This window comes from Ambystoma mexicanum, chromosome 6p, assembly GCF_040938575.1.
Source record: "Ambystoma mexicanum isolate Mex_15411 chromosome 6p, UKY_AmexF1_1, whole genome shotgun sequence".
In the NCBI taxonomy this organism is placed as follows: Eukaryota; Metazoa; Chordata; class Amphibia; order Caudata; family Ambystomatidae; genus Ambystoma; species Ambystoma mexicanum.
Genome location: NC_090935.1, coordinates 155,061,243 through 155,088,859, shown reverse-complemented (window position 1 = coordinate 155,088,859; position 27,617 = coordinate 155,061,243). Strand labels below are relative to the sequence as shown.

General features: G+C 47.7%; 1 protein-coding gene across 11 annotated transcripts in view; it reads right to left on the bottom strand.

Moving 5' to 3' along the window:
- Positions 1–27,617, bottom strand: part of UBAP2 (ubiquitin associated protein 2) — a 1,758,279-nt gene that overhangs the window by 1,347,302 nt on the left and 383,360 nt on the right. For 8 of the 11 annotated variants that reach the window (XM_069626852.1, XM_069626853.1, XM_069626850.1 and 5 more), the window contains exons 7-8: positions 13,113–13,170; positions 12,960–13,001 (exon numbers count right to left, since the gene is read on the bottom strand). In XM_069626852.1, the coding sequence (XP_069482953.1) occupies positions 12,960–13,001; positions 13,113–13,170 (100 nt within the window). The remainder of the gene's footprint in view (positions 1–12,959; positions 13,002–13,112; positions 13,171–27,617) is intronic. The other 3 variants (XM_069626856.1, XM_069626860.1, XM_069626857.1) reach the window with 1 other exon arrangement.

Sequence of the window (27,617 nt, the reverse complement as noted above, 5' to 3'; positions counted from 1 at the left end):
TCCTATCCTAGCATAGGCACAATGAGACACGGCCGCCTCAGATCCAGGACACGCACCACCTCGACTCCTAACATAGGCCCAAGCAAAAGTAAAACTAAATCGAAACTAGCCACTCGCATCACACACACGCAACAGTATTTCCCGACCAGATCACTCCCCGCTCCAATGCCTCCTCCCCCCATACACAACAGAAAAACACACCAAGCAACTGCCAAAACAATGAAAGGCGCACTTATCAAAGCTAGATCATTAGTCGCCCATGCCCTAGACATAGCTGACATCTCTCTCAACAATCTAGACTTCATTGCTATTACCGAGACCTGGCTCCACACAGCATCAGGACCCACCCTAGCGCTAGCCATCCCAAATGACTACACCATCTACGACAAACAGCCAAAGGCGGCGGTGTAGCCATTATTGTAAGAAGCTCCCTTAACATTAGACACATACAAAACCAATCACTCCCATCTGCTGAACTACTCACCATCAAACTAGCCACAACTAACACAAGCGCAATCACCACCCATCTAATCCATAGACCGCCGGGCCCCATATCCTCATTTAACGACAATATAGCTCTCCTGCTCTCTAACACTAAACCTAACTCTGTTACTTATTCTCGGCGACTTCAATCTGGGGCCTTTGACTTGGTAAATCATGACATTCTCTGCAAACCTCTAGCCTCAACAGCCAAATTCTCCAACAAGGCCAATGCCTGGATTAAAACCTTCCTGAATAAAAGATCCATGAGGGTCTTTGCTCCCACAGCCTCTGCCGAACCAGCCCCTGTTACATGTGGAGTCCCTCAGGGCTCCTGTGTCCCCCCCCCACACTATACAATGTGTTCACAAAAGCCCTCTTCGACATACTGGACCACCTCGGTGTCATCTACACAAATTACGCAGATGACTCAAATATTCATCCCACTAACAGGCAATTACTCCACCGAAAACACAGTACTCAACATTTATTCTATTATCCAAGAATGGATGGCCAAACACGGCCTTGCCTCAACAACAAGACCGAGCTTCTTCTCCTAGGCTCCCAATCCAGACTCAAACTCGACAAACTTTATCAGACAATCACCATTGACGGCAAAAACATTTCTGTCTTCAACAGTGTTAAAACTCTTGGTATTTACCTTGACTCCTCCCTTACACTGACAAGACAAATCAACGCTATCTCATCCGCCACCGCTTACACATGTAAGCTCATCAATGCCAGTAGACCTTACCTCTCGACCTCCAACTGTATCACCCTAGCCAGAGCACAAATATTCTCCAATGTCGACTATTGCAATGCTCTCTACCTGGGTACCAGCCAAAACAACAACAAGCTTCAAGTTATCCAAAATAACGCACTAAGAGCAGCTATGAACATACCCAAACACGAGCACATCTCAGACTACAGACGCGACTGTCAATGGCTATCTATACCCCGGAGAATCGAATATAAAACGCTCTCACACACAAATGCTTATCCAACCAAGCACCCAGATACCTCTCTGACAACTTCACGCAACACACTCCATCTCGCCCAACTAGATCAGCCCAAACACATTGCTTAAGTTTCCCCAGATTTAAGCTCCAAAAAGCAGGCGGCACAAGCTTCCCTGTGCTTGCTGCTAAACTCTGGAACGTGCTACCAACCGATCTCAGATCCGAAACATCCTTTCACCGATTCAGATACAGTGCCAAAACTTGGCTACTGGCCAAAGAAGTTTAAAACGCCAACGTATTACCACACAAATGCACATACTGCCTGTATAATCTGCACAATATCAAATCTTGTAAATACGTTATAATCCTGTATATTATCAGTAACTTTGTTATAATGTGTATATTATCAGTAACAGTATTATAATGTCTGTACTACCTGTAATGTTTACTACACTTACCATGCCTGTAATACTTTGACTACTTTGTAACCATGTCAAGCGCCTGGATGCCCCAGGGCCAGGCGGTGCTATATAAATTATAAACTAAAACTAAACTAAACAGAGAAGCCCCTTCAAGGACGACTTCTTCCTTTAAGTTGGTGGGACCAATAAACGCGTAATCCACCTAGATACCATTTACGAAGCTGGTTAGGATTAACCGGGGGGGGGGGGGGGGGGACGCCAGTTTGTGTGCTTGAAGAACAGATACTCCAACTGAAGTGACTCCATTTTGTTAGCTTTTTCAATGATCCTGTACAGTGCAGGAGTCTCCCAACGTCCGACCTCTTGTCCCCACGACTGAGGCTCAGGAACAGTGAGATCTGCAGGAACTGCCAGGAACTGCCAGGAACCAACTACGTCAGCTGCAATTGTTTCTTCATAATAAGTTACTGTGCCAGCCCGATTGAGAGAAAGCCACTCTCGCAGTGAAAGTTTGTGAAACTTTCCCAACTTGCAGGCCTAATCAGCTTGTGACCCAACAAATGATTCTTTTTCGCCTAAACTACTTGAGAACTTTTGCAAAGACTTCACTGTTTGAAACCAGAACTGCTCTTTCCTATCCAGAACACTAACTCATTAACTTTGGCCTGGCCTATTGACTTGAACTCTTCTGGTGAACTGAAACCATTTGCACTGTCTAACAAGTATATGTGATCTTTTCTACTTACCTTATCCCTTTTTGCTCACTTCTAAGTAACTAAACTGCCATTTGGCTCCTATTTCAGAGGAGCTCAAGCTGTCTCAAAATCTTGGGAGTTTTGTATTGAAGTGTATTGGTATATTATATTGCATTGCATTGTCTTCTAATGAAATGTTTTATCAATGATTGTGTAATAAATTAAAAGGTGTTTTACCAAGAAATCTTGAGTATAAGTGTTTACTTGAACCAATGATTGAAAGTCCTCTGTGTAACTACTTGTACTGCTTAAATTCACTCTTTAGATAAGCCTGGCTGCTCAGCTCGCTACCAAAAACTCTGTGGTCAGACGTATACCAAAGGTTGGTTTGGCTTACACCTGTAGTCCCAATTGTGTATGGTGGTCTCAGAGGGTACTGCATGCAATTCTGCCCAACAGGTACAATACAAAGAATAGAGTTAAAAAAGACAGCCGATATGAATGAGTGGAAAAAGGTTCCACACATTCAGGATTTCAGAAAAAGCTACAGAGGTCCAGCAACAAGTGATGGGGCCCTACTGGGGGGAGGGGGGGATGAAGCATAAACATAAGTCTCCTTAACAATAACTCCTGGATCTAAGTATTGCCTCAAACCAGGAGCTACTTGTCATGGCTTCGGAGCCATTAATGTCTCATGAATGAGTTCTCATGGCGGTAAACACTTAAAGAATACTTAGATTTGACTGCAAAAGTCAAAACACACAATTTTGTATAGCAAGTTAACTTGAGAGATGCAAATCAGAATAGATACATTTGAAGAGCCTGAGAGATGGTGGGATTTGCTTTTCTTTGACGTGCATTGCCATGACCACACCCGTAAACCCCTAATCACTGATGTGTTGCTCCGTCATTTGGTTTACTGGCAATTCTTCTGCAACTTGAGATTCTCATTGCATTCCTTTCTCTTATTTACTTTTACATTTCTTTCTTGTTGCAATACAAAACTACCTTTCATTTAGTCATAAGCTACCCATTTATTTGAAGAACATGGATGTCAATGTTGACCAGAAATGACTTTACATAACACGTTTAAAGACGGGAGGCAATCCCATGAAGGCTGCATGTACAATAGCACAAAGATAAGAACAAGTAGTGAGCCATATTATGAGGTTATAAAAAAGCGGGGCATATATATACCAGGGAGAAAACAGAAGAAAAGAACAAGTTACTTACCAACTGTAATGTTCTTTCGATTGGATGTTGCTCCCACGTATTCTTCATCTTAGACATTTGTATTGTCAGCTTTGCTGCTTCGAAAAAAAGAAAAAAAAGAATTCCACACCAGAGCGCTGTGCTCGGTGTCATGGCGTCGACATCCCTCGAGGGCTGCCGTAGAGTGTCGATGTCATCCATAGTATAAATGGCTCAAGCCACACCTGTTGGCTTCGGTTCTGTTTTTTCGATATTCTTAACTGATGAGTTGACAAGGCGTCCCCTTAGATCGAAAGCTCTCAAGGAATATTGAGCGTAAAATACGTAAACTGTACAGAGGGGTAGGCCTGGAGGGTCGATGAGGAATACGTGGGAGGAACATCCAATCGAAAGAACCTTACAGTTGGTAAGTAACTTCGAATGGATTGTGTCCTTCCACATATTCCTCATCTTAGACTCACAAAGCAGTGAAAATTTGGAGGAGGGAGTACTAATTAATTTTACTCATGGACCGTATGTAGAACAGCCTTAGCAAAAAGACCACCTTGGGATGAGGTGGAATCTAAACAGTAGTGTTTCACAAAAGTGTGCATTGACGACCAGGTGGCTGCTGCACAAATATATAGCACCGCGACAACCCTCTGAAGAGCCGTTGAAGTCGCCATGCCCCTAGTAGAATGAGCTCTTAGCCCATCTGGAGGTTCTTTACCCGCCATTGTGTAAAGACTCTCCAATTGCTAGAATTATCGATCTGGATAAGGTCTGTTTCGTTACTGCCAGGCCCAATTTGTGGGCAGTGTATTCAATGAAAAGTAGGTCACTTTGCCGATATTTTGCCAGTCTAGAAATGTAAAAGCCAAGAGCCCTTTTAGAGTCCAGTCTGTGAAGCCTTTCTTCCTCCTTACTGCATGATGGGGGGGGGGGGGCGGGGTATTGAGTGGGTCGGGACTAAAGATGGCAATGTGATCTTCTTAGACAAGTGAAAGACTATTTTTGGTAGAAATTTATAACTTTTGGCTTCATGAAAGATGGTGTGAGGAGGCTTACAAGAGAGGGCCTGTAACTCACTCACCCTGCAGGCTGATGTAATAGCCACTAGAAGGATTTTCTTCAAAGTGAGAAGCCTTAGCGGACAAGAATGCAAAGGATCAAAAGGAATGCATGTAAGAATTGACTGTTCTAAATTTAGATCACAAACGGGGACTTGAAAAGGGGACTGGAGGGTACACGTTAGTGAGACCCTTTAAGAATTGAACAATCAGTGGCATTTTAAAGAAAGATACCTCGCCTGAGGAGTGCTTAAAAATAGAAAGCGCAGCCAAGTATCCTTTTATTGTACCAATCTGGAGGCCTCGATTGGCCAAATGTAGTAGGAAAGGAAGTACCATAGAAATGGATCCAATTTCTAATTTTTCAAACCGTTACTGAATTTGTTTCAACAACACTGGTACAAAGATTTTGTTGAGGGACTTCTGGCTGAAAGCAAAATCTCCATTACGTTGTCCGGGAGGTCCCAATCCTTATATCCCAACCTCTCAGAAACCACGCCTGAAGGCTGAGTGTCTGGACCTCTGAGTGGAGAACCAGACCTTCCTCTTGCGAGAGAAGATCCTCTCTTAGTGGAAGACATATTGGAGAGCAGATGGACATGTCCAGAAGGACTGGGTACCATGTCGTCCTGGCCCAATCCGGGGCAATTGGGACCATGGTTTTCCTGAACTTTCTCAACCTCTCGATTATGTGAGGAATTACAGGGACTGGAGAAAACGCGTATAGGAGAGGAAATTCTCAGTCCACTACGAACGCGTCCCCTAGGGCTCCTCTTGGAGGAAATTCCCTTGAGCAGTACAATTCACACTTCCTGTTGACACTGGTCACAAACAGAACCACTTGTGGGGTTTCCCAAAGGGTGAAGATCTCTTCAAGGACTTCCTGAGCTAGTTCCCACTCGTGTGACAGTGATCTGCCTGCCCAGAGCGTCTGCTGCTGTATTCTGCTCTCCAGCTAGGTGAACTGCCGACAGATTCCTTCTTGTATTGCCTCTTCACAGTGGTAGTGACAGTATGCCTCCTCTCTTGTTGAGGTAGTACATGGCCACTGTGTTGTCTGTCATTCTCAGGACATTCTTCCCCCGTACAGAGGACAGAAAGCCCTTCAGTGCTAGTCCGATTGCCCTAAGCTCCAAAAGGTTGATGTATAGTTTGGACTGTGGGGGAGACCGCCGATTATCAGATTGTTGGTATGAGCTCCCCACCCTGAGTGAGGCATCTGTCACTATTATCTCAGACCATTGCTGCCAAAAAGATTCTCCCTTGAGAATATTATCCTTGCAAGCCCACCATAGCAGATTTTGAGCCACTTTGGAAAGAACTTGCAAAAGATCTGACATATTCCCCGAAAATTGGGACCACTGAGTCCTGAGGGCCATTGAAGGGATTTCATTCTCAATCTGGCCACTGGCACCAGATAAATGCAGGATGCTGTGAGGCCGAGCAACCTCAGAAAATTTAAGGCCGGCAGATGTTGTGCATTCTGGAACTTTGTTACCATCTGCAGAATGTGACAAGCTCTCACCTTGGGATGCAAGAGTTTGCCTGAGGAAGTATCCAGGACTCCTCCAATGAATTGGAGTATTTGGAATGGTATCATAATTGACTTCTTGTAATTGAGGGAGAAGCCCAGTGTGTGTAAGAAATGGCAGTTCATGCTCAGATGTCCCTGGGCCTGTTCGGGTGAATGTGCCCTGATTAACCAATTGTCCAGGTAAGGGTAGACATGAATCCCACCACCTCTCCTGCAACTCGCTGCCACTACCACAATCAGCTTGGTGAAAACCCTCTGGGCTGAGGTCAACCCGAATGGCAGAACTCGAGACGGATGGTAAGAAATGTCAATCACGAACCTCAGGTACTTTCTGTGCTTGGGATGGAACGGCACATGAAAGCAACCATCCTGAAGGTCCAATGATACCAACCAGTCCTGGAGCTGGAGAGCCTGAAGGATCTGAGAAAGGGTTACCATCTTTAACTTGTCCTTCCTGAGAAACTTATTTAAGTCCAAGATGGGTCTCAATCCTCCGTCCTTCTTTGGGATGAGGAAGTATGGGGAATATCATCCCTTGTTCCTCTCCGCTACAGGTACATGTTCTATTGCACCTTTATCTAGAAGGGTTAAAATGTCCTACAACAGGAGCGGATCTGGAATTTTGACAGTTGTATCCCGGTGAATGATCTTGAGGCCTTTTTTGAAAAGGAAGGCAGTAACCTTGAGCCACTGTTTCCAGTGCCCAAGCATCTACGTAATGCCCCACCATTAGTTCAGATGCTGAGAGATCCCACCTCCCACCGGGGTCTTGTGGGTCAAGGCCTCAGAGTGGCTTTTAAGCGGCTGAGGGGACAGATGCCGCTGATGGGGCTGATCTAGCACCCTTTCCTCATCCACCCTGAGGAAATTCTTTGTCTCTGACTAGCCTGTTCTTTTCCTCTTCCAAATGAGGAATAGAAACAAAAAGAATGACCCCCTCCAGGAAGATGGGCCCGAGTAGGAGTGTTGCTGAGGTTGTCATATCGAGGCGCTAAGTGACTTAGCCGCCGCCTTTGAGGTCTGCAGCTTTTCCAAACTTTCATCCGCCTTGCTGCCAAACAACCTCAAGCCATCAAACGGCATATTGAGAAGTCTGGCCTGCACATCCGGTGCAAAGCCCGACTTTCTCAGCCACGCAAACCTGCGTAGCATTGTGCTAGATGTCATGGACCTGCTGATACTGTCAGCAGTGTCCAGTCCTGATTGGAGGCATTACGCCATAGCCTCCTTTCCATATTTTAAAATCTTGAGGAAGCCGCCTCGCTCCTCGCCCTCAGGAATGTGTTCAGCTGCTTGCCTGTCTACCATCAAATCCTGGATGACCTCACACTTTCTCACTTTGAATGCCGGAAAGACCAAAGTCTTATTCTTTCCCGCAAACCCTCTCCCACTGCAGTCTCTACCCCCATTCATTTCCTTTCCTCCCTCCAGCCTATCCATCTCCCCTACTGCCCGTAATCCTAGCCTCTACTTTGTCTCTAACCTTTCCTTTGCTCACCATATCTCTCACATCCCACGCCTGTCGATTTCATCTCTGCATTTGCAGAGTCTGCCCCTTCCTAGCTTTCCACGCCTCAAAACTGCTCATCTCGTCGTTAATCTGTTCTCGACTTTTCTATTGTTCTGTTACCTTCTTTGGTCTTCCTTCTCTTGACTCACTTGGTTGCCTTTCCACTCTCAACTTAAATACAAACTTTCTTTGCCTAGTGTTCAAATCTCTCTACGGGTTGGCATCTCATTTCATTTTACTCTCCCACTCGTTCTCTCAACTCCTTGGAGCTCTTTAGACTGACCGTCATCCTGCGCTCAATCCTGCTTTCGCTCTTTTCAGCTTCTCGCCCCTCTTCACTGGAACTTGCTCCCTCTGACCCTTCGCTCCATTACTACTTATTATTCTGTTCGTCCTTAAAAACTCACCTGTTTCAGTAACCCGATTGATTTTTACCGGCCGTACCTGTGTACCCGATTTGTGCCCATTTTGCTCCACTGTTCTTATGTACTGTCTATCTCCTATGTAAAACGCTTTGGATAAAGGCACTATATAAAGAATAAAAATACAAATACATGTAATAAGGTCAAAATGATAGGTCAAAAGTAACGCCTATAATCAGGTAAAAATGACCCAGCGACCAAACGTAAATGATCAGATTGGGCAATTCCATATTTTCCTCTTCGACCTCCTAGTCCTTCACCTCAGCAGGAGACTGCCTCTTCTTGGGCCTTCATTGCATATAATCCCAAGCACTTGACTCGGCGCTCCTTTTGTCTTTGGCTTGAACAATTTACAAGCTTCAAACTTGTCCCCCTGTTAGGGAGAATTCTCTGTTTAGGCTGAATTTCCTAACCTAGTGAGTCCCCCAGCAGCTTTGCTGGATTTTTGGGGTTTATTTTTTTTCTCCTGCCAAGAGTGAGACTCTTTTACCCTCACTCTTGGGCATGATTTGAGTGTGCTTCTTTGAATCTAGATTTAATGGGCTATGGGGTCTTTTACTCCATAGGGCTTCATATGTTTTGTGATGTGTTACACAGCACCATCAGTGCAGTGACACAGGGGTGTCATAGTGACCCCCCCAGTATAGACACCATACCCTGGGACTGACTACTGTCTCCCAGGGCATGTTAAGTCACCATTGACTTTACTAGTCTTAAATTCTGACCAGAACCAGTACAAACCATCATATTGGGGACGTACTGGCTGGGGCAATTCAATTGCCCTGGGGTCTGTTAGTCGAGGGGGCACGTCTCCGTCCCCCCTGATCGAGTTTTGGTTGGTGGCAGTGGATACTATTTTTTATATTCAACCGCAAATATTTTCCTATGGGATTTCCCATTGTTTTAGGTTACTACCTTTAATTATTTACGGTAGCCTCGAACATACCGTCGGTTTAATTAATATTAGTTCTCCGGTTGGTATTTTTTGCCAAAACTGGATTCTAAAATGGCGTTTGTGTTCTCTTCTGTGACTCCAACCCAAGTCGAGCCCTTTGTTCCACTTTTTGGCGGGCTTCTCCACAGAAGCCCTCCAAAGTGGTGCCACTCTGTCTGGGGTACTTAGGAGGGGTGGAGGGGAATTTAGGCACACTGGACTGAGTTGCCTAGGCAACTCAAGTCGCACTCCATCCTGATTGGCCCAAGTGGTGAGCCGGCCGGCTCACCACTTAGCATGTTTGAGTGACAGCTAGGCTGAGTGAATAGGGGTTTTCTGCATAAAAGCAGGGCTTTGGGGACTGGAACTTCAGAAGTCGCCACAGGACCTAAGAATCCGACGAGGGAGAAGCTGAGACGACCTGCCACGACACCACCACCGGTGGAGCCCTGCTGGACCGTCTCACCACTTTTCCCAACGACAGAGGAGATCTCCCGCCGGAGAGTCTTCTTCCTTTGACTGGTGGGGATAACCAGTTTCACCGTCTTTTCGCCTTCCCGACGTACCTCGTGGCTGCCTTGCCTGTGCCAAGCACCCCGGCAACCGGGATACCACGACCGCAAAACAAAAGGTACCTCCTTTAACCGGAAAACTCCGCGGCTGGTTTCACCCCTGGTAGTGCAACGACCTTCATCTTTCCTCCAAGTCGAGATCTTCTCTTCCCCTGGACGACGACGCGACTTGCACCCACTGCCAGGAACAACTGCCACCGCTGGAGGATCCTTCCCACTTAAGGTACCGTGTCCCGCTCGGCTTCCCTTGCTACCGACTGTACGGGGTAGATTTAGCCCCCGGTTTTCGAACCTGGGTTAGCCTGGTACACCCTGGCTAAACTTTCCTAAAGCCTCTCTAAACTCTTTTTGAAAGCTTTGCAAGACTTCCAAAGCCTAGTGTAATTGTGTGATCTTGGGCGCATTTGTGCTGTGCTCTCTCTAAGAGTGGGCCCAGCCTTTGGACTTTGGCTCACCAGTGACTTGCTTTTCTGCCTTGCTAACAGTGTTCCTGAATCTTAGAGTGGTGTACCTTTCCATATTCTGTCTTTTTCCCTCCCTTTCTCAAAAAGTTATTGGAGTGCCATCTAATTAAGCGCTCACCTCTGTATGAAAATAAGTGGTGTTTTACTGTGACTTATCTGATAAGGAAAAAGGGGTGTATATATTATAATAGTAACTGTTTAGAATCTTTTACAATAAGAGTGCTGGAGTGTTTCAGTGTGTTTTTAAATAAATAATTATATATTTTGATACCAAAGCTCTGGTCAGTGTTTACTTGTATTGGTGTGTCTGAGAGCCTATTGTGTATACTTTGCATTCTGCCGAACTCTTCTTGAGAGAAGAGTGACTGCTCAGCCACAGCTACCAGGTAAATCTGGGTGGTACAGACTGCTACCAAGTGGGTTTACTGCCAACACCTGTAGTCCTAAATCTTTTGCAGTGTTCCCTAAGGGAAATGCACAGGTTTCTGCCTAACGCCCCCCCAACCCCCACTCCCTTTGTGATCCCTCGGTAGGCATCAATTGCAAAAGAGGTACGCATCTAACAGACATTTGAGTTACAGAGGACAAAATGCAAATGGAGTTTTTCCATTAGGCTTCAATTGAAAGGGGATGTCAAATAGATTTATTATATTGAGGGTTAAAGCCATTCTACGCTGGCGAAAATGTTTGTAAGTCCAATTAAGCCTCCCCCCTCACTCTCCATACAGTCTTGACCTTTAGTTCGTTGTCTATGGAGTGTGGCGATTTGGGGTTTATCTGCGTCGAGGATTCCCAGGCGTTCGATGGACAGGTTGCCAATAGCTCGTAATAATAATTAATGCTAACTGCCGAGCATTAGCTTTACAAAAGAAACTAAAAAATACAAAAATAATCCTTAGGTTAGGGATAATATAACAAGAACGCCAGTTGAAGCACCGTTTCAAAATCAAAAAAGGCAGACTAATACGGTGCACAAATCTCTGGATGACCGTACATGCATAGCATGTGAATCTAAGGACAGAAATTGTGTTAATGCTGTATATTGGCATGCATGCTTGGTTAAGCCAAAGCCAAGTTGTAGCTGCCACCAGCCTACTCCCTAAAAAAAAAAAAAAAAATAAAAAAAAAAAATAACTCATCTACTGGAAGCAACATGGGCTAAACCAGGGACATATCCTGAAAAATGGGTTGAAGTGGAAGGGGACTTCAATCCTGTTACCTTTAAGACAAGTCAGACCCTAAGACCCCAAAAGGGGGAAAAAAGCAAAATGTTTAGGGGGTCCTGTAGAAAAAAAAAAGAAAAAGCCTGCTGCACCCCAAAAAACCAGAATTCTGCCCGCAACACAATTCCTTTGCCATGTATTTGTTTTATATAGCTTTTATATAGTACGAACATGGCTTAGGACCATCTGACGGCTGTCTGGGGTCCGCTGACGCAGTTGCTCAGCATTTGCTGTTGGCTTTCTGCACTGGGCTGATGGTCAAAGAAAACAAAGAAAAAGAAAATAGATGCTGGCCAGCAACAGAGAGAAGAAGCAAGCATGGAGAGAACGTTCAGCAATAATACATACACCCGGGGTAACAGAACAGGCGACATCTCATCTTAATAGGCCGCTAGGGCTGGCTCTGGATTCCTCTTAACTCAATGTCCTATGAATAGGTGTACCCACCCATCCCTTGAACAAGGCCAGTTGACGGACCTTGACTCGCGACAGAGCAGATTTTATCAAGCAGGATCAGATCACTTAGTCCACTGCTGCTTGTCTGGAATGCATCCCAGGTGACGCAATCTAGGACGCTTCAGGAGGGCACCAGAGGGTGCACACAAGCATGCTATAGCGCAAAAGACTTGGGGAAGCAGAAGAGCTTGAGCCAAGATGCTTCAGGCATGGAGAAGCAGGAATGCAACAAGACCACAGATGGGTGAGCAAATTAGCACTAGGATTTTCAGGACAGCCCATCTTCCGGTGGCTAAAACTGACCAGCAATTCACAACCATGCACTTTAAAGCTTCAGCAGCCATTCAATGAAGATCGGCCAGCTAATCAAGAACAAATCTGTCACAGACACACATGGATTGGGGTACCTTTGACGCCTGGAATCAATGCAAACTAAGAAACCAAGCTTACATAAGCATAATGGCAATTCCCCGTGGCCCAAACATAGGGAAGTCCACAAACAAAACATCTGGGGTGTACGATAGTGAAGTCATTGGGGCACTAGCTGACCATTTGGCTAGTAAGTGAGTAAAACACTATGGGATTCTTCAGCAAAAAACATGGAGCAGCGTAAATAGATGCTAAGGGAGGCACTACAAACAGATGTTGCCAAAGCAGGTGACTTAATTAGGCGGTCCCTCTGACAGCAAAAGAAAGTAGAGAAACCAAGAAAGCCACAAAAAAACGATAAGTAAAGTCAAAGTTTGCAAAGTAAACCACATTCCCAACCAACCGCTACTAAGGGCAACTTCCATATTCAGTTACAGCTTCAGGAGAAGCCTCACAAATATTAAAAAAATAAAATAGGCTTATGAAACAAGAGCAGAAAGGCAGGATGTGGTGAACTAAGTCAGCAATTCTAATCCAACAATAATTTTTAGAAGTTATTTACACTAAATGATTTAAATAGAGATTTCACAATTAAACAGTGAATAACAGTTTACAATTAGAGTAGTACACTATTACAACACTCTGGGGGAAGGCAGACCTCATGATGGCCAAGTTTCTGTCTTCACAGGTTACTGTATTTCTACGTGTAAAAAAGAAAAAGTACGTAATTGGTGCAGAATCCTCTTTTACATCAGTAATCCAATCTAGATATCAGGGAGACCCCAAATTTCTCCATTTTTATTTGACTTACCCCATGCCTTGTGCTGAAAACCGTCCTGCTCCTCTCCCTCTTCCACGTCCACCAAATCCTATAAAGTGATGAAAAAGTAAGCATTACCACAGGTAAATACTTATATGAGCCAATTATCTACGCATTATATTTTCCACAACCAAAAAGCAGGAACCAATTGGTGTGGGACAGTGTTGCGCTAGGGAGCAGGGTATCGCGATGCCGAATAAAAACAATCAACCTAGGTGAACCAAATCTACAGAAATGAAGGCCAAACCAAGAAACCGAGAAGTGTAGGAATGACCAATTACAATGAGGAAATCTTACAAAAATGTAACAGCAAATATTTCTGCACAGACGCCAGCAGAGTCTGGTGACTTGCAAATAAGGAGCAGGTTTACTAACCTGTAAATGGTTTTCCAGTATGGGTCTTGCATGGATTCACATGCTCATGAAGATTCCAAGTCAGGCTGTGAATCCTTGGTAGAAAGAAATCAGTGAATCGTTTAACTCTAAACTGCTGGTCTCCTCTACAGTTTCAGTGTACTTATGGTCATACTGACCTCAGCCAATGACATGTCCTCCTAAGATCCACCCCTGGCGTCCATCTTCAAATTTGGTAGCGCACATAAAGTGGCAGTATGCACCAAGAAGAGCCAAGGAGGGAGAGTTTGCATGTGAATCCATGCAAGACCCATGCTGGAGAACTAGAGTTACAGGAAAGTAACTTGTTCCTTTCTCCAGCATGGGGTCTTGCATGCATTCACATGCTCGTGTATACGAGTATCCAGCAATACATGTAGACAACCACAAGAGGTGGCAAGGCTCACAGAAGTTATACACTCAACCCTGGAACCGACAAACCTCAAACAGGTTACGTAGCACCGCTTGGTCGACCCAGGACTACTCATTGGAATACCTTTCGACACAGAATTTAGTGAAGGTGTGGGAGACCTCCACGCAGCAGCCCAGCAGATGTCGGGGCAGGGAAACAAGAGAGAAATGCTGTCCGTTAGGCAAGATTGTGAGCAGTACCCTTTGGGAGACTACAGAAACTTTGACCTCCTGGCAATAGGAACCCAACCTAAGGTATAAGTCTGTACTACACAGGTTGGTAGTGTGGCTGAGCAGCCAGGCTTATCTCAAGAGAGGTCAATGTGAGCAGTAGGGTTTTTACACAGATTCACAGTGACAAGTACTCAAATAAACTCACACAAAGTTTCTTGAATAAACAATTATTCATTTAACAGTAAGTTGAATAAGCCCTCAGAAGAGCAATATATCAGTACCACAAACATACACTTTAAAATACACACTCTTAGTTTGTCTAAATCAGCAAGTACCCATTTGGGATAGCACATAGATTGTTCCTACACCTTGAAGTGACAAATAACTAGGACAATGTGGACATTAATATATCACTGGTGCATTAAGAGCAATACTGAGTTGATGTCAAAGAAAAGGGTTTGGGAATAAAACAATGATTAACAAATATTCTGAAGCAGGTAAGTACTTTTGAAACCCCAATGCAAAGTAAATTAACCCTTCCTGGACGAAAGGCAAAGCACAAAGTGAGGTGAGAAGAGTCTTTCAGGGAGCCAGGCCAGCCAATCTTAATTGAGCAAAAGTCTAGGTGAGCTGAATCACTTCTTGCAGGTAAAAGTCATACACAATGTTTTAGACGTCTTTGTAGAAAAATAGAATCACTGTGTGGCCACAAGCTGGGAAGCTTTTGGATGGACAAAGCTGCAAGCAACTCTGCAAAAGCAACCAAGACAAGTCGCAACTGAGAACGAGTAAGGTTACACAACAAGAGGCAAGTCCCCTTAGTTTTACAGTACCTTTTGTTAGAAGAAATGGTTCCATCTGACCTCTGTTCCTCTGTAGCTCTGTAGCTCTGCATATCCTGTTGGGACAAGAGGGAGGACATCTGGGGACTCCTGCATTACCAATTGAAGGTCGGCAGTAGCAATGGGCAAACTTCGATTCAGCAGCACTTTGCCGTTTCAGCTCCTCGCGTCTATAGCAAACAGCACCAACGCGGTCACTCGGATACCACTCTGGAATTTCCTTGCTTCCGGGGTCCCAGCACTCGAGGTGGCTCAGGCTTGGTCAGTCCTGCTTCCTGGGAGTCTGGAGTATCTTCCTGGAACTCGGGTCCGAGTTAAAGACACTCACTTGATTCTGGTGTTCCTCTCCCTGGCACTTCGGTTCCTGCAGCAGAAGCAGCAATGGAAGTACAGCCAGCTTTGAGAGGATTTACAGATGAGCTAGTCTTGGAGTCGATTGGTCCCACCAACCCAAGGGGAGGAGAAGTCCTCTGTGCACATCATCTCTAGTCTAGGCAAATTTGGAGCTTCAGCACTACAGCAGGGCTTCACTGGGCAAATCAACAGTCCAGGAGTTACAGTAGGCATCACTTCCAAGTTTTTCTTCGGATTACTTCATCCAGTGGTCGCCTCTGCCTTCCAAGAAAAAAGCCTTGCTTTTTATGCAGGTTTCTCCCATTCATTCACAGCCTAGCTCCCACTCACACACAGGATGATACAGCGGGAGAGCCAGCTGGAAATGGAAGCCTTGCACAGGGCCTTCCAATAGTTCACAGGACCAAAGTTCACAAAGAGCCAAGAGGTGTTCCGGAAACTTTGTGCGGGCCACATAAAACTTCAGTGCTCTAGCCACATCCAGCGAGTGCAAAGTACTTTCAGCCGGCGACGGTAACACCAGGGGGCTCATTTTGACGAAAGTCCGACGGCACCTTGGGCATGAAGGAGGGATGAGTCTGCAGCACCACCTCGTCTCGTGGAAAGTCAAGTATGGTGGTTTACAAGTGAGGGCCTGGATCTTCACCACCCGTGCAGAGGTGATGGCCATGAGAAAAGCTGTTTTCCACAACAAATACTAGAGAGGTGCAGAATTCAGAGGCTTGAACGGAGGTCCCACGAGCCTAGTAAGCACCACATTGAGCACCCGTGCCAGGGCCGGAGCCTTCACCGGCAGGAACGGGCAGAATAGTCCCTTGACCAATCAGTACAACTACATGGATGGTCGTCCTGGAGATCTGGTGTATCGGGAAAGAGCTGCCAGATGAACCTTGGAGGCATGACCCAGCCCCGATTTGGCCAATGACAGCAAATATGGAAGCACCTGGGGGGCCCCGACCCTCAGAGGGTCAATCTTCTGAGAACGGCACCAAATGGCAAATCTCTTCCACTTGAGTGCATAGCATTTGAAAGTTGACGATGCTCTAGTCTTGGCGAGAACTTCCTTGCAGTTCGCTGGGAGATCGTATCCACCAAATTATAGCGCTGCAGGAGCCAGGCCTTCAGGTTCAGAGACCCTGGATCGTGGTGAAGAATGGCGCCTCCTTCGCAGGCGAGAAGATCTGCAACCACTGGCACCTTAACTGGTGGTGCCGCTGACACGCCAAGAAGGTCCGGGTACCAGATCTGCCTCGGCCAAGCCGATGCAACGAGGATCATCAGGCACCAGCACAGAGTAGATTGAGTACTCGAAGCAAACGGGGCAACAGAGGGAACGCAAACAGAAAGAGGCCTTCCCAAGGGAATAGGAATGCGTCCCCCATGCTCCCCTGCTGGGGAAATCTGCAGGCAAACCTCTGGCACCTGGTGTTCGTCGCATCGCAAATAAGACGATCTGGGGGTTGCCCCATTTGCAGAACAGGTTGTTCACTAGGTCCTGCCGAAGCTCCCACTTGTAGCACGAGCGTTCTCTGCTCAGAGCCAGCGAACGTGTTCTGGACTCCTGCCAGATAAAATGTGGTGAGAAACATCTCTGAGCGACGGCACAATGCCCCAAGTCCTGCGCCTCTTTGTAGAGCACTGGGGACCTGGTGCCCCCTCTGTTTTCTGAAGTAAAACATTGTGGTGGTATTGTCCATGAAGACCTGCACCACCTTGGCCTTGCGGGACCGCAGGAACGATTAGAGGGCCCAAAACGCCGCCCGTTGCTCCAGTACGTAGTGTGCAATTCTTCAACAGCCACAGGCCCCTGGCATGAAGACTTCCGGTGTGGTCTCCGATCCCTACAGGGAGGTATCCGTCGTTAGTCTCCTGATGCGGTGGGGTCTGGAAATCCGCGCCTCCGGTCAGTAGAGTGCACACCCCACCATCTTTACGCCCAACGCAACCACTCGTCAAGAGCGATCTTGTCCTGGACGCTTCCGGACACCTGAATCCAATGGGCGTCGAGGAACTCCTGCAGTGGTCGCATTTGTAGCCTGCAGAATCGGATGAGATAAATGCATGAGAACATCATGCAGAGCAGAGATTTGATCTTCAGAGCAAACAGCCGTTGCACCTTGCCCAGGATGGCCGCCACTCTCTTCCGACGGCACCGCCAGGCATGTTGAGCCGGGATCCCTGGAACAGCGCGTCCTGCGATGGAGTCAAGCAGGACTTTGCATAAGTCACTGAGAACCCCAGCTCCATCAGTAGACTGTCCTCACCAAGTCGTTAACAGTGATGCTCCTTGAGCTTGCCCGGATGAACCAGTCCAAGTAAGGGTAGATGTGGATCCCTTGCAGTCGCAGATGTGCTGCCACCGGCGCCAGGCATTTGAAGACCATGGGCAACGACTTCAATCCAAAGGAAAGGGCATTAAATTGGTAATGCTTCCCCTGAACGACGAAGTGCAGAAACCTGTTGTGTCCCTTGTGAATTGGGATGTGGAAGTACACATCCTCCAGGTCCAAGGACAAAATCTCCCTCTTCTAGCTGTCCAAGCACGTGTTGAAGAGGGACCATAAGGAACTTCTGGGACTTTATGTACTTGTTTAATTGTAGGTCGAGAATGGGCCCTCCAGCCCCCGGTCTTCTTTCTCACAAGGAAGTACCTTAAGTACACTCAGAGCCCAGGAGTCGCTTTGGGACAAGCTCTATCACCCCTCTCTTTAGCATGGCCCGAACCTACAGCAGCAGCTGAGGGACATGCTTTTCCTGACGGGCCACCAGCGGTATTTGTGAACACTTCGTTGAGCTCCAGGGTGTGTCCATGGGAGAGAGCGTTCGGCACCCAGCGGTCGGTGGAGATGGTCTTCCACACGATGACGAAGTTCGCCAGCCAGCCTCCGATTGGGGTGCATGGGTTGGATCCTCCACCCCCTCTCCCCCGCCCCCGACGTCAAGGCCGGTACATTCTTGCTTGGACGTCGAAGGACCGCCTTGGGGACCCTGGCGACGACATCCCCCTCTGAAAGCCTTCGAACAGCCCCTGTCAGTGTCGACGAGCAAGAGGGTTGCCAGTACGAAGAGGAGCTCCCGCCGAAATCCTTGGAAGAACAGGGAGACTTGCCTCCTGACGATCGAAAGGACAGCTGTCGCTGCTGTAACGTACCCAGGGAACGCACTGTCTTCCGTATCCGCCTTGATGGCCTGTAGACACTCATCTACAGCCTTCGCGAACAGATCTCCGTCGATGAATACTTCTTGCCCACTGCCGGGCCCGGTGATGGTTGAGCCCGCAAGCACTTGGGGGCAGAGTCAGGCACCCTGTATTTCTTTCCAAGGAGGTCCCTCTTCACTGGAGCGTCAAAAGGTTGTTCATGAGAGACAGGCCCTCAAATGTCATCCAAGAGTGGGACTGAAAGGATGGTCTTTGTCTTCGCCTCGCAACACTGGTATAAGAAGCCCTCTTTCTCCTCTGTCGCGAGCTGGAAGAGCTCCGAAGCCCTGGAGATCATCGCATGAAATGAGCCAATCTCATCCGGCGGGGAGGATCGGAGCGACTGCAACTGGAGGTCCCACAACCCAGGTAAACTTTCCTTCGGAAGGGCGCCCTGCAGGCCCACCTCTGCGACCTTCGAAAGAGATGCCACCAACACCTCGATGGAAGGAGGAGCCTTTGTCAGGTGTACCTGGGCCTTCAAGGTCAGGACCGGTCCCTTGTCCTGCTTGGCCTTCTCCTTAGGGGGCGGGTCAGAGCTCTAATCACCCTTGGCCTTCTCCGTCGAGGGCAGCCCGGCTTTGGACTTCGACTTGGCAGTCTCCAGGGGCCACCTTGAATTTGCCTGGATGGTATTGAATTTGCCTGTATGGTCCGACTTCCTCTTGGACGAAGATCCTGAGCGTTGACTGGTGACTGAAGTCGCTGGAGACGTCGGACACGCCCTGCCCACAGAGGAGCCTGCTGCAACGGCACTCCCGGTGGCTGTGGAAGCAGTGCTTAGCCTTTTGTTAGACTCTGCAGTAGTGACGCCCTCAGAGGACTTGGAAGCCTGCTCAGCATTCCCGGATCCAGGCGAGGCATGCTCCCGAGACCCACCCAGTGCAGAGGCCTTGGCCTGTAGCCACTCCTTCAGCTGTCTACACCGATCCTTCATTGTGCGAGTTTAGCATTCACGGCAAAATGCACAATCTTACTCCTTGTGCATCGGGTACAGGCAGTAGAGGCACTGGAAATGTTCATCGTCCATATAAACATTCCGCAGAGTGCAGTCGATACAAAGCTTGAAAAGAGGTGGAATCCTTTTTGCCCACCATGATCCATGTGGTGTAGGCCTTGAAGAATCTTCTGGAAGTCTCCATGAAGAAACTCTACGAAATTCCCCCTTGAGGGACTTGATGAATCCGAAAAACTGGTCCCCGTTAGTTGGAAGATAGATCGATGGAGCACTGGTGCTCGATATACCGAATAGAGTGACTCTTCCAAAAAGTGAAAAACGCAGTAAAAGCTTAAGAGCCAAGCACAAGGACTCCCAACACTTGAACGTGCAGTAAAAATCCAAAGATGGCTGCCAGAGGAGGGGCTTAGGTAGAGGGCAGTCATTGGCTAGGGGCAGTAATACCCAGAGCATTGCGATTGTTAGGAGAATGATGGTTCAAAAATGAAACTGATTTTTTCTTTTACCGAGAATTGCCAGCCCGACAACCGGGAATATTCATGAGCATGTGAATCCATGCCAGACCCCATGCTGGAGAAGAGAGCCAATTGTGGGTCGAAGGGAAGGGCTTTGCATTGATAATGCCACCCCTGGACGACAGAACACAGGACCCTCTGGAATTTATGATGAATGGGGATGTGAAATTGTGTGTTCTCCAGGTCGAGAGGTGCCAGATAATCCCTTCCGCTAGATGGTCGAGCACGTGCAGCAATGTGAAAATCCTGAATTTTTGGGACTTTAGGTACTTGTTTAGGCATCACAAGTCAAGATCAGTTGCCAATGATGCTGGAAATGCATTGAAGGGACAGGGCCTCCATGTCGTTGTCCTGTATTCCCTTATGTGTGTTCTGTGTCCAATTGGGACCACTGGTAGTGAAGCTCTGCCTCTTTTTGGTCATGATGAACAGACTCATGCTATACCCTTAATGCACCCATGGGTGGTGGTACAAACCTGCACCCCTAGTGTATGTTTTTGGGCACTGGTTTGTTGCCCAAAGAGCAGAGTGTGGGCTGTTGGCAGCTTGATGCTGTTGTGACAGGTGCTCTGAGTGTCCTCCCATTTGGGATTCCCAGGCCCTTGCATAGGAATCAGTGGATTCCTGATAGAAGGAAAGATGGGCCCTAGGGGCTTCTATTGCCCGTTCCCTTGCTTTGCCAAAATCCTGGGAAGCCCCGACACTGTCCATTTCCCCCAACTGACAGTTGGGTGGAAGAACCATATATGGCATTTTGGGTAGGTCCCAGTGTGGTAGCATTCCCAGTGACTGTTGTGTGTACATCCTTGGGGTGAGACTGGTGTGAATTGAGTGTGCAGCCAATACGCATTCCATGTTATGGGTGTCTGGTTTCTGTGTGTGAGACACAATGTATGAGACAGCCCAGCCTGAAACTGAGATGAATTCAGTGGCATGTGCTGAAAGGTGGGGTGCTTGCCCCAATCCACATTCCTGGTTATGGGTGTCTGGGTGGAAGTCAATGGCCTGAATGCATGCAAGCCCAATTGGCTGGCTGCATGAATCCCCTTCTGTGCTATTGGCTGACTGAGCCTGTCTCAGCTAGAGTGAATGAGGGACAAATGTGTATATCTGGGGACCTCTCACTTACCAATCTGTTCAGAAGCTGAAACTTGAAGCTCATCCTTGCAGCCCAGCTAGAATAATTGCTGCTGCATTTCCTTTGACGAAATCTAAAGGTTGTCGCGTCTGTCGAGGACTGATCCGAGAGAGGACTTGCTCTCCCAGAGCTAGGAGGGACCATCAGGCAAAAAGCTCATCGAGGAACCCTGGTCACAAGAGTCAAAAGGCGGTCGACCGGAGAAAGGGTCCGCCGAGAATCCGGAAAAGCGCAATGACATTGAGGCCATAGAAATACATTGCCGTTGAGCCGGGTTCAGAAGATTTCCACTGGAAGCCCGTCGTAGCGTGTCTCTCGGAAGCAGGGACACACTGACGCTGTGCTGCTCGACGACCAGAGCCGCGAAAGCTCGACTTTTGCCTAACAACATTTGACAGAGGGCTCCCTTGCCATCACCGTTGCCCACTTTGACCGGAGAAAGTAGAGGTCGGCGACTACCGAGGAAAGCCCACCAGTGTGTTCTTGCCACCCGAAGCTGACAAAAACATACCAAGGACTCTGACGAAGTGAAGCTCTGTGGTCTAGCCTGAGGTAAAGTCCCGATCGCCGAACCTATCCATAGGTACTTGCTGCAGCACAGAGTTCAGAGGACCCCAGAAGCAATTCCTGACACTCAACATCCATTACCGAGTCTTCTTTGCAGCACCAAACACTTTGCATCGAGGTGGACCACATGCCTTATGTTCCCAGGAATTCCTCGAACAATCGTTGAATAGCACAGCGAAGACCGAAGCTGCTGTCTCAACGCCAGTGTTCCACATTTCTTTGAGGAATCAACGCCCTGTGGCTCCTGCTTTAAAGAGGTTCCACCCTCAAGGGTTCCGTCGACAAAACGGCAATGAAACTCTTACACAACATGTACATTGTCGTGGTTGAACTTTTTGACCAGGAAACAATACTGATTACAAGATTAACTGGGCTCGTTACAACTTTTATTACAGGTTGCCCAGATGAGGGATCCTCACGCAGAATTGTGTCTTGGTCCAAAAGTAGCAGTCTGCCATTGTTTAACCTAACTTGCCTTCCTTCCTATGATCTATCTTGCTGCCCGATTTGTAGGCTATCTTATAACTCAGCAGTTGATGCATTTCAAAAAAGGAATCTATAGCCAAGTGTGGCACCACATAGACATTGTATATATTTGCCATATTAGAATTGCCAGAGTGCAAAGTGTGGTAATAATTGTGTATGCATCTCTGAACCTTATTTTTATATAAAGAACTGCGTTAGCACAAAACAGTTTGTGGCCATTCCTTTGCCTGCATCACCTCTTGAGAGATTAAACCTTGGTTGCTCGTTCATTGCTACCACAATAGAGAACCGTGGCTGGGGTGATCTGTGCATCTGCTCTGCCATATAGAGGGCAAAAGTACAGATCACCCCCTCCATTATTTACATTTCCACCCTCCTGACTTCTTCCTTACGAGAAAATATCTGGCGTACAGTCTAGCTCTGGTGGTGCTATGGGAGCATTTCTATTCCCAGCTTAATCTCCATACTGAATCTGTTGGTCGTCTTCACGACCATCAGTCTTGCTTCAGAGCTGCCAGAAACACGGAAACTGCTCTCCTGAACATCCATGAAGACCTTCTCCCCAACCTCGACTCCAACGCCCTGTGTGTCCTCATGGGTCCAGGTCCAACTTGGGTCTTTCCTCCGATATCTTCTTCTCTACCTGTGGTGTCCCCCAGGGATCTAGCCTCTCTCTCCGACTGTTCAACCAATACCTGGTACTCCTAGCCCACTGCATCGCCGCTCTCTTCCCCAATTTTCAGTGCTATGCGCATGACACCCAGCTAATTTTCAGGCTACCATCGGCGGCCTCCTCTCCTTCCCTCATCTCTGTCTGCCTGCTATCCAGGAGTGGTGTGCCACCAATGACCTCTGCCTTAATGTCAGTAAGAATGAGATTTTACTCATTGGCACACCCACTCCCTCCTTCCCTGCAGCTCTCTTACCTGCACTTGCCACCATCCGGCCGTTCTATGATCTTATTTATTCTACTTTCCCATGTACTGCACTTTCCCCTCCCCCTTTTCCCACGCACTTATCCGTTTACCCCTTCCCAAGCACTTGCGCAATCTAAATGACACCTGGCCTAGTAAGATAGTTGTCTGTCCTCCCTCGGTTTCCCCCTCCCTTGCCTCGTTGCACCTCGAAACACTTGGTGTATAGGCGCGTTACAAATGCCATATCATATCACCTCCTTCCCTGGTGAGCAATCCATGACCACTGTCAGCTTGACCGGAAGAGATGCGGACCGGCTGAGATGGTCCGGGTACCAAATCTGCCTCGCTCATGCCAGGGCAACGAGTATCATCCTGCACCTGCACTGTTTGAGTTGATGAATGACTTGCAGCAGGAGCGGTAGGGGAGGGAATGCGTACAGGAGAAGGTGTCCCCCCCCATGCTCCTTGTCTGATGGAACCTGCTGGCAAAGTCCTGGCATTTGCAGTTTGCCACTGTCGCAAACAAATGGATCTGGGGTCTGCCCCACTTGAGGAAGATGCGGTCCACCTGATCCCAAAGTTGCCACTCGTGGCAGGAGTGCAGCTCCCTGCTGAGGGAGTCGACGAAAGTGTGACTCATGCCAGGTGAAAGGGGAAAGGAACATCTCCTTGTCGACGGCCCATTGCCACAAGTCATGTGCCTCCCCCTGGACAGCACTTGGGAACGGGTGACGCCCCCCCCCACCCGCTTCCTGATATAAAACATTGTGGTGGTGTTTTCTGTGAAGATCCCCCACCACTTTGCCTTTCAGGGATGGAAAGAATGACTTAAGGAAGGAAGGAATGAATGACTTAAGGTCCCAGTACACTGCCCGCAGCTCCAAGATATTGATGTGGAGCTCATTCTCTTCACGCAGCCACAGACCTCTGACGTGCAGACGTCCGGTGTGGGGCACCCAGCCCTCCAGTGAAGCGTCCGTGGTGACAATCTCTGGGAATTGGGAGGTACGGGGGGGGGTTCTGAAACCCTGTGCCAAGGGCAACGCCCCAACACCTTATCGCGCAACAGAACTCCTCAGAGGGGTAGGGGGGGGGGGTCTTCTCTGCGTAGCTTCCGGAACACCTGTATCCAGAGCGTCCAGGAACTGCTGAATAGGTTGCATCTGTAGCCTGCAGAGCCGGATAAGGTAGATGCACGAAGGCATCATGCCAAGCAGCGACTTGGTCCACACCGTGGAGTTCGACAACAGCCATTGTACCTTCCCCAAAATGGCTGCTACTCTCCCCTCCGAGGGAGATGCCAGGCAAGAGATGCCAGGCAGCTGCTGATTTACCTTGTGTGCCCTGCCAGCCTTGGCCGACACCAGGCAATACCTGTAGTCTATTTTTACCACAGGCTGCATTCACCATGTGCTTTGAGCAAAGCCAACTACATTTTTAACTTTACATTACACTATCTTCATTTAGTAACCCTTATCCCCCCTGGACTCTTGTAGTGCTTAGAAAACAGTTAACAGAAGTCTTGCCTAATTCTAAAGCGCTTGGGAATGAAGAAAAGCACTAGGCTCCTTCCCAACAATCTACATCTACAGGGTGTACATGTACCACCTGGGACTGTTGAGTTCCTGGGAGTCAGGCTCAACAGTCTACTGACTGTTGAGCCTGACTCCCAGGAACTTTGCGTTCTGCGATGGAATCAAGTAGGATTTTGGCTAATTCACGGAGAATCCCAGATCTGCAAGCAGCTGGACGGTCCTTTCCGTGTGTCCAACTGGCACTTCCCAGGACTTGGCCCGGATGAGCCAGTCGTCGTAGTACGTATACACCCTGTAGACGTAGATTGTGTTGGGAAGGAGCCTAGTGCTCTTCATTCCCAAGCGCTTTAGAATTAGGCAAGACTTCTGTTAACTGTTTTCTAAGCACTACAAGAGTCCAGGGGGGATAAGGGTTACTAAATGAAGATAGTTAAGATTTAAATATAAAGGGGCAAATAACTATTTAGATGAATATATTTGTAAAACTTAAATTGAAGTTAGCTTTGCTAAAATCACATGGTGAATGCAGCCTGTGCTAAAAATAGACTACAGGCATTGCCTGGTTTCGGCCAAGGATGGCAAGACACAGAAGGTAAATCAGCAGCTGTTCCCTGTCCATCACAAGCCAATGGAGACTACAAAAAAAGATTCAATGCCTGACATACAGAGTACTATGGGGAAAACAGGTGTTTTTTGGAGAATTACTGGTCCAGATAAAATATACAAATACTGAGAAGTGTTGAGTATGGTGGGAAGGTGTGTTTATATATAGGTTTATAATATAGAAAATGATGCAGCAGTATGTTAAGTAGCTTGTATCCTGGCCATGCAACACTGGAGACTGCAGCATCCCTTTTAAGGAAGAGCAACAGTTTTGGACGAGCTCTGCCAGTATCCAGTGACCACGTTGAACAGTATATAAAGGCGCCTGGCTGCCATTAGTCTGCAGGAGCTAGCCACGGATGACAGAATGCTGGTCGGAAGGGCAGAGTCCTCTGCTCTTCCCCCACAATCCTCATTTTTGTGCAGATTAAAGTTTGTTATCCTTGCAAGATAGACTCATGGCCTTGATTCCCTAGAGGGGGGCATTTACTCTGGTGTGAGCATGATCAGGGAACCCCAATATGGGAATAGTTTCTTACCTGTAACTCCATTTCTACAGGATTGGTATCTTTCATGGATTCACATGCTTAGATTTCATGGATTCACATGCTTGGAATATTCCCAGTCAGGCTGGGAATCCTCGGTAAGTTATATAGACATTTTCCATAGGAAAAATTGCGACACTTGTGTCCTATCTACGTCGTTTTGGGCCACGCACGCCGGCACCACTAGGACGGAGGGGTATATATATAGCTCCGCCCCCGCGGTTCCCTCAGATTTCAGCCCCCAAAGTTGTATGGGCGGGATCTCTGGTTTGCATGCTCAGGGGAGGCCGGCGGGTGCATGTGAATCCATTAAAGATACCAATTGCTGGAGAAATGGTTTTACAGGTAAGAAACTATTCCGTTCTCCAGCATTGTATCTTTCATGGATTCACATGCTTAGAATAGATTGTATAGCAGTATCCCCCCAACATTGGAGGCGTGTATGCAAACCAACATCACAACAAGCACAGTGCCCACTTAGTATGGCAACACATTACATTACATTATAGTGTGTTAACTGTAAAAGACACGACACTTGAAAGCATAGTTGCCGAAGGATGCAACCCCACTTGGGACTTACCTTATTGGAACAGGTGACGTAGTACTGCCCGCCCCATCTGTGTATCTTCAGCATGTTGCTGTGCGAGGCAGTAATGTCGGGTAAACGTATGTGGTACCGACCAGGAAGCTGCCTGGCAGATATCCCCCAGCGGAATTCCGGACCACAGAGCCGTCGACGACGATGTAGACGAATGGGCCCTTGGACGCTTTTCTAGCGGGTTTCCGGCCTTGGAATGACAATAAGAAATGGCCTAAGACACCCATCTGCATAGCCCTTGTTTTGAAATCGCTTTACCTCTAGCCGCAGGACCATAAGCTACGAAGAGTTGTCTCGTGTCTCTGAAGCTTTGAGTGCGATGGAGATAAAATTTCAAATCTCTTTTCACGTCCAATGTATGGAGAGTCTTCTTTGCCACTGAAGACGGTGTTGGAAAGAATGTAGGCAACACTATAGCAGCGTGTTTATGGAACATGGAAGGTACTTTAGGTATGAAATGCGGGTTAGCGGCCAGCACGACTTACTGAAAAACCTCAAATACGGAGGGTCGATCACTAGAGCTTGTATTTCTGACCGGCAACAAGCAGAAGTAATGGCTACCAGGAAAGCCAATTTCCAAGACAAAAATGTTAATGATGTCGATGACATTGGTTCGAAAGGGGGTTTCATCAGGGCTGCCAGGACCAGGTTCAGACTCCAGATCGGAGGAAACTTCTTGGGAGGAAAAGTTTGAAACAACCCTTTAAGGAAATGTTTAACTAGGCGGTCACTGAACAGTGGAGTGGAATGTCTCTTCCGAGTAAATCTCGAGATGGCAGCTAGATGCACCTTTATGGATGAAACAGATAACCCGTTATTTGCCAGGAGCAACAAGTATGGTAGGAGGAGTTCCGGTGTGATCGCCCGCGGGACCAGACCTGGTTGACCTGCGCACCATATGCAGAACCTTTTCCATTTGTAGGTGTATGAAGTGTTCGTTGAAGGTGCCCTTGCGGCTTGCAAAATACGACGGCAATCCGCTGGAATCGCTAACGCGCCAAACTCGGCGAAATCAGGAGCCAGGCCGTCAGACTGAGGTTGTCCGGGTCGTGATGCCAAACGGTCCCGTTCTCCTGAGACAGAAGGTAGGGGATCTTCTGGAACCTAATTAGTTCTGCCGTTGAGAGGTGAAGTAGATCGGAGAACCACACTTGTCTGGCCCAATACGGGGCCACCAGGATCACCCGACAAGGATATCTGTGGATCCATTGCAGAGTCCGACAGATGAGGGAATGGGGGGGGACATACAGAAACTTGCCTG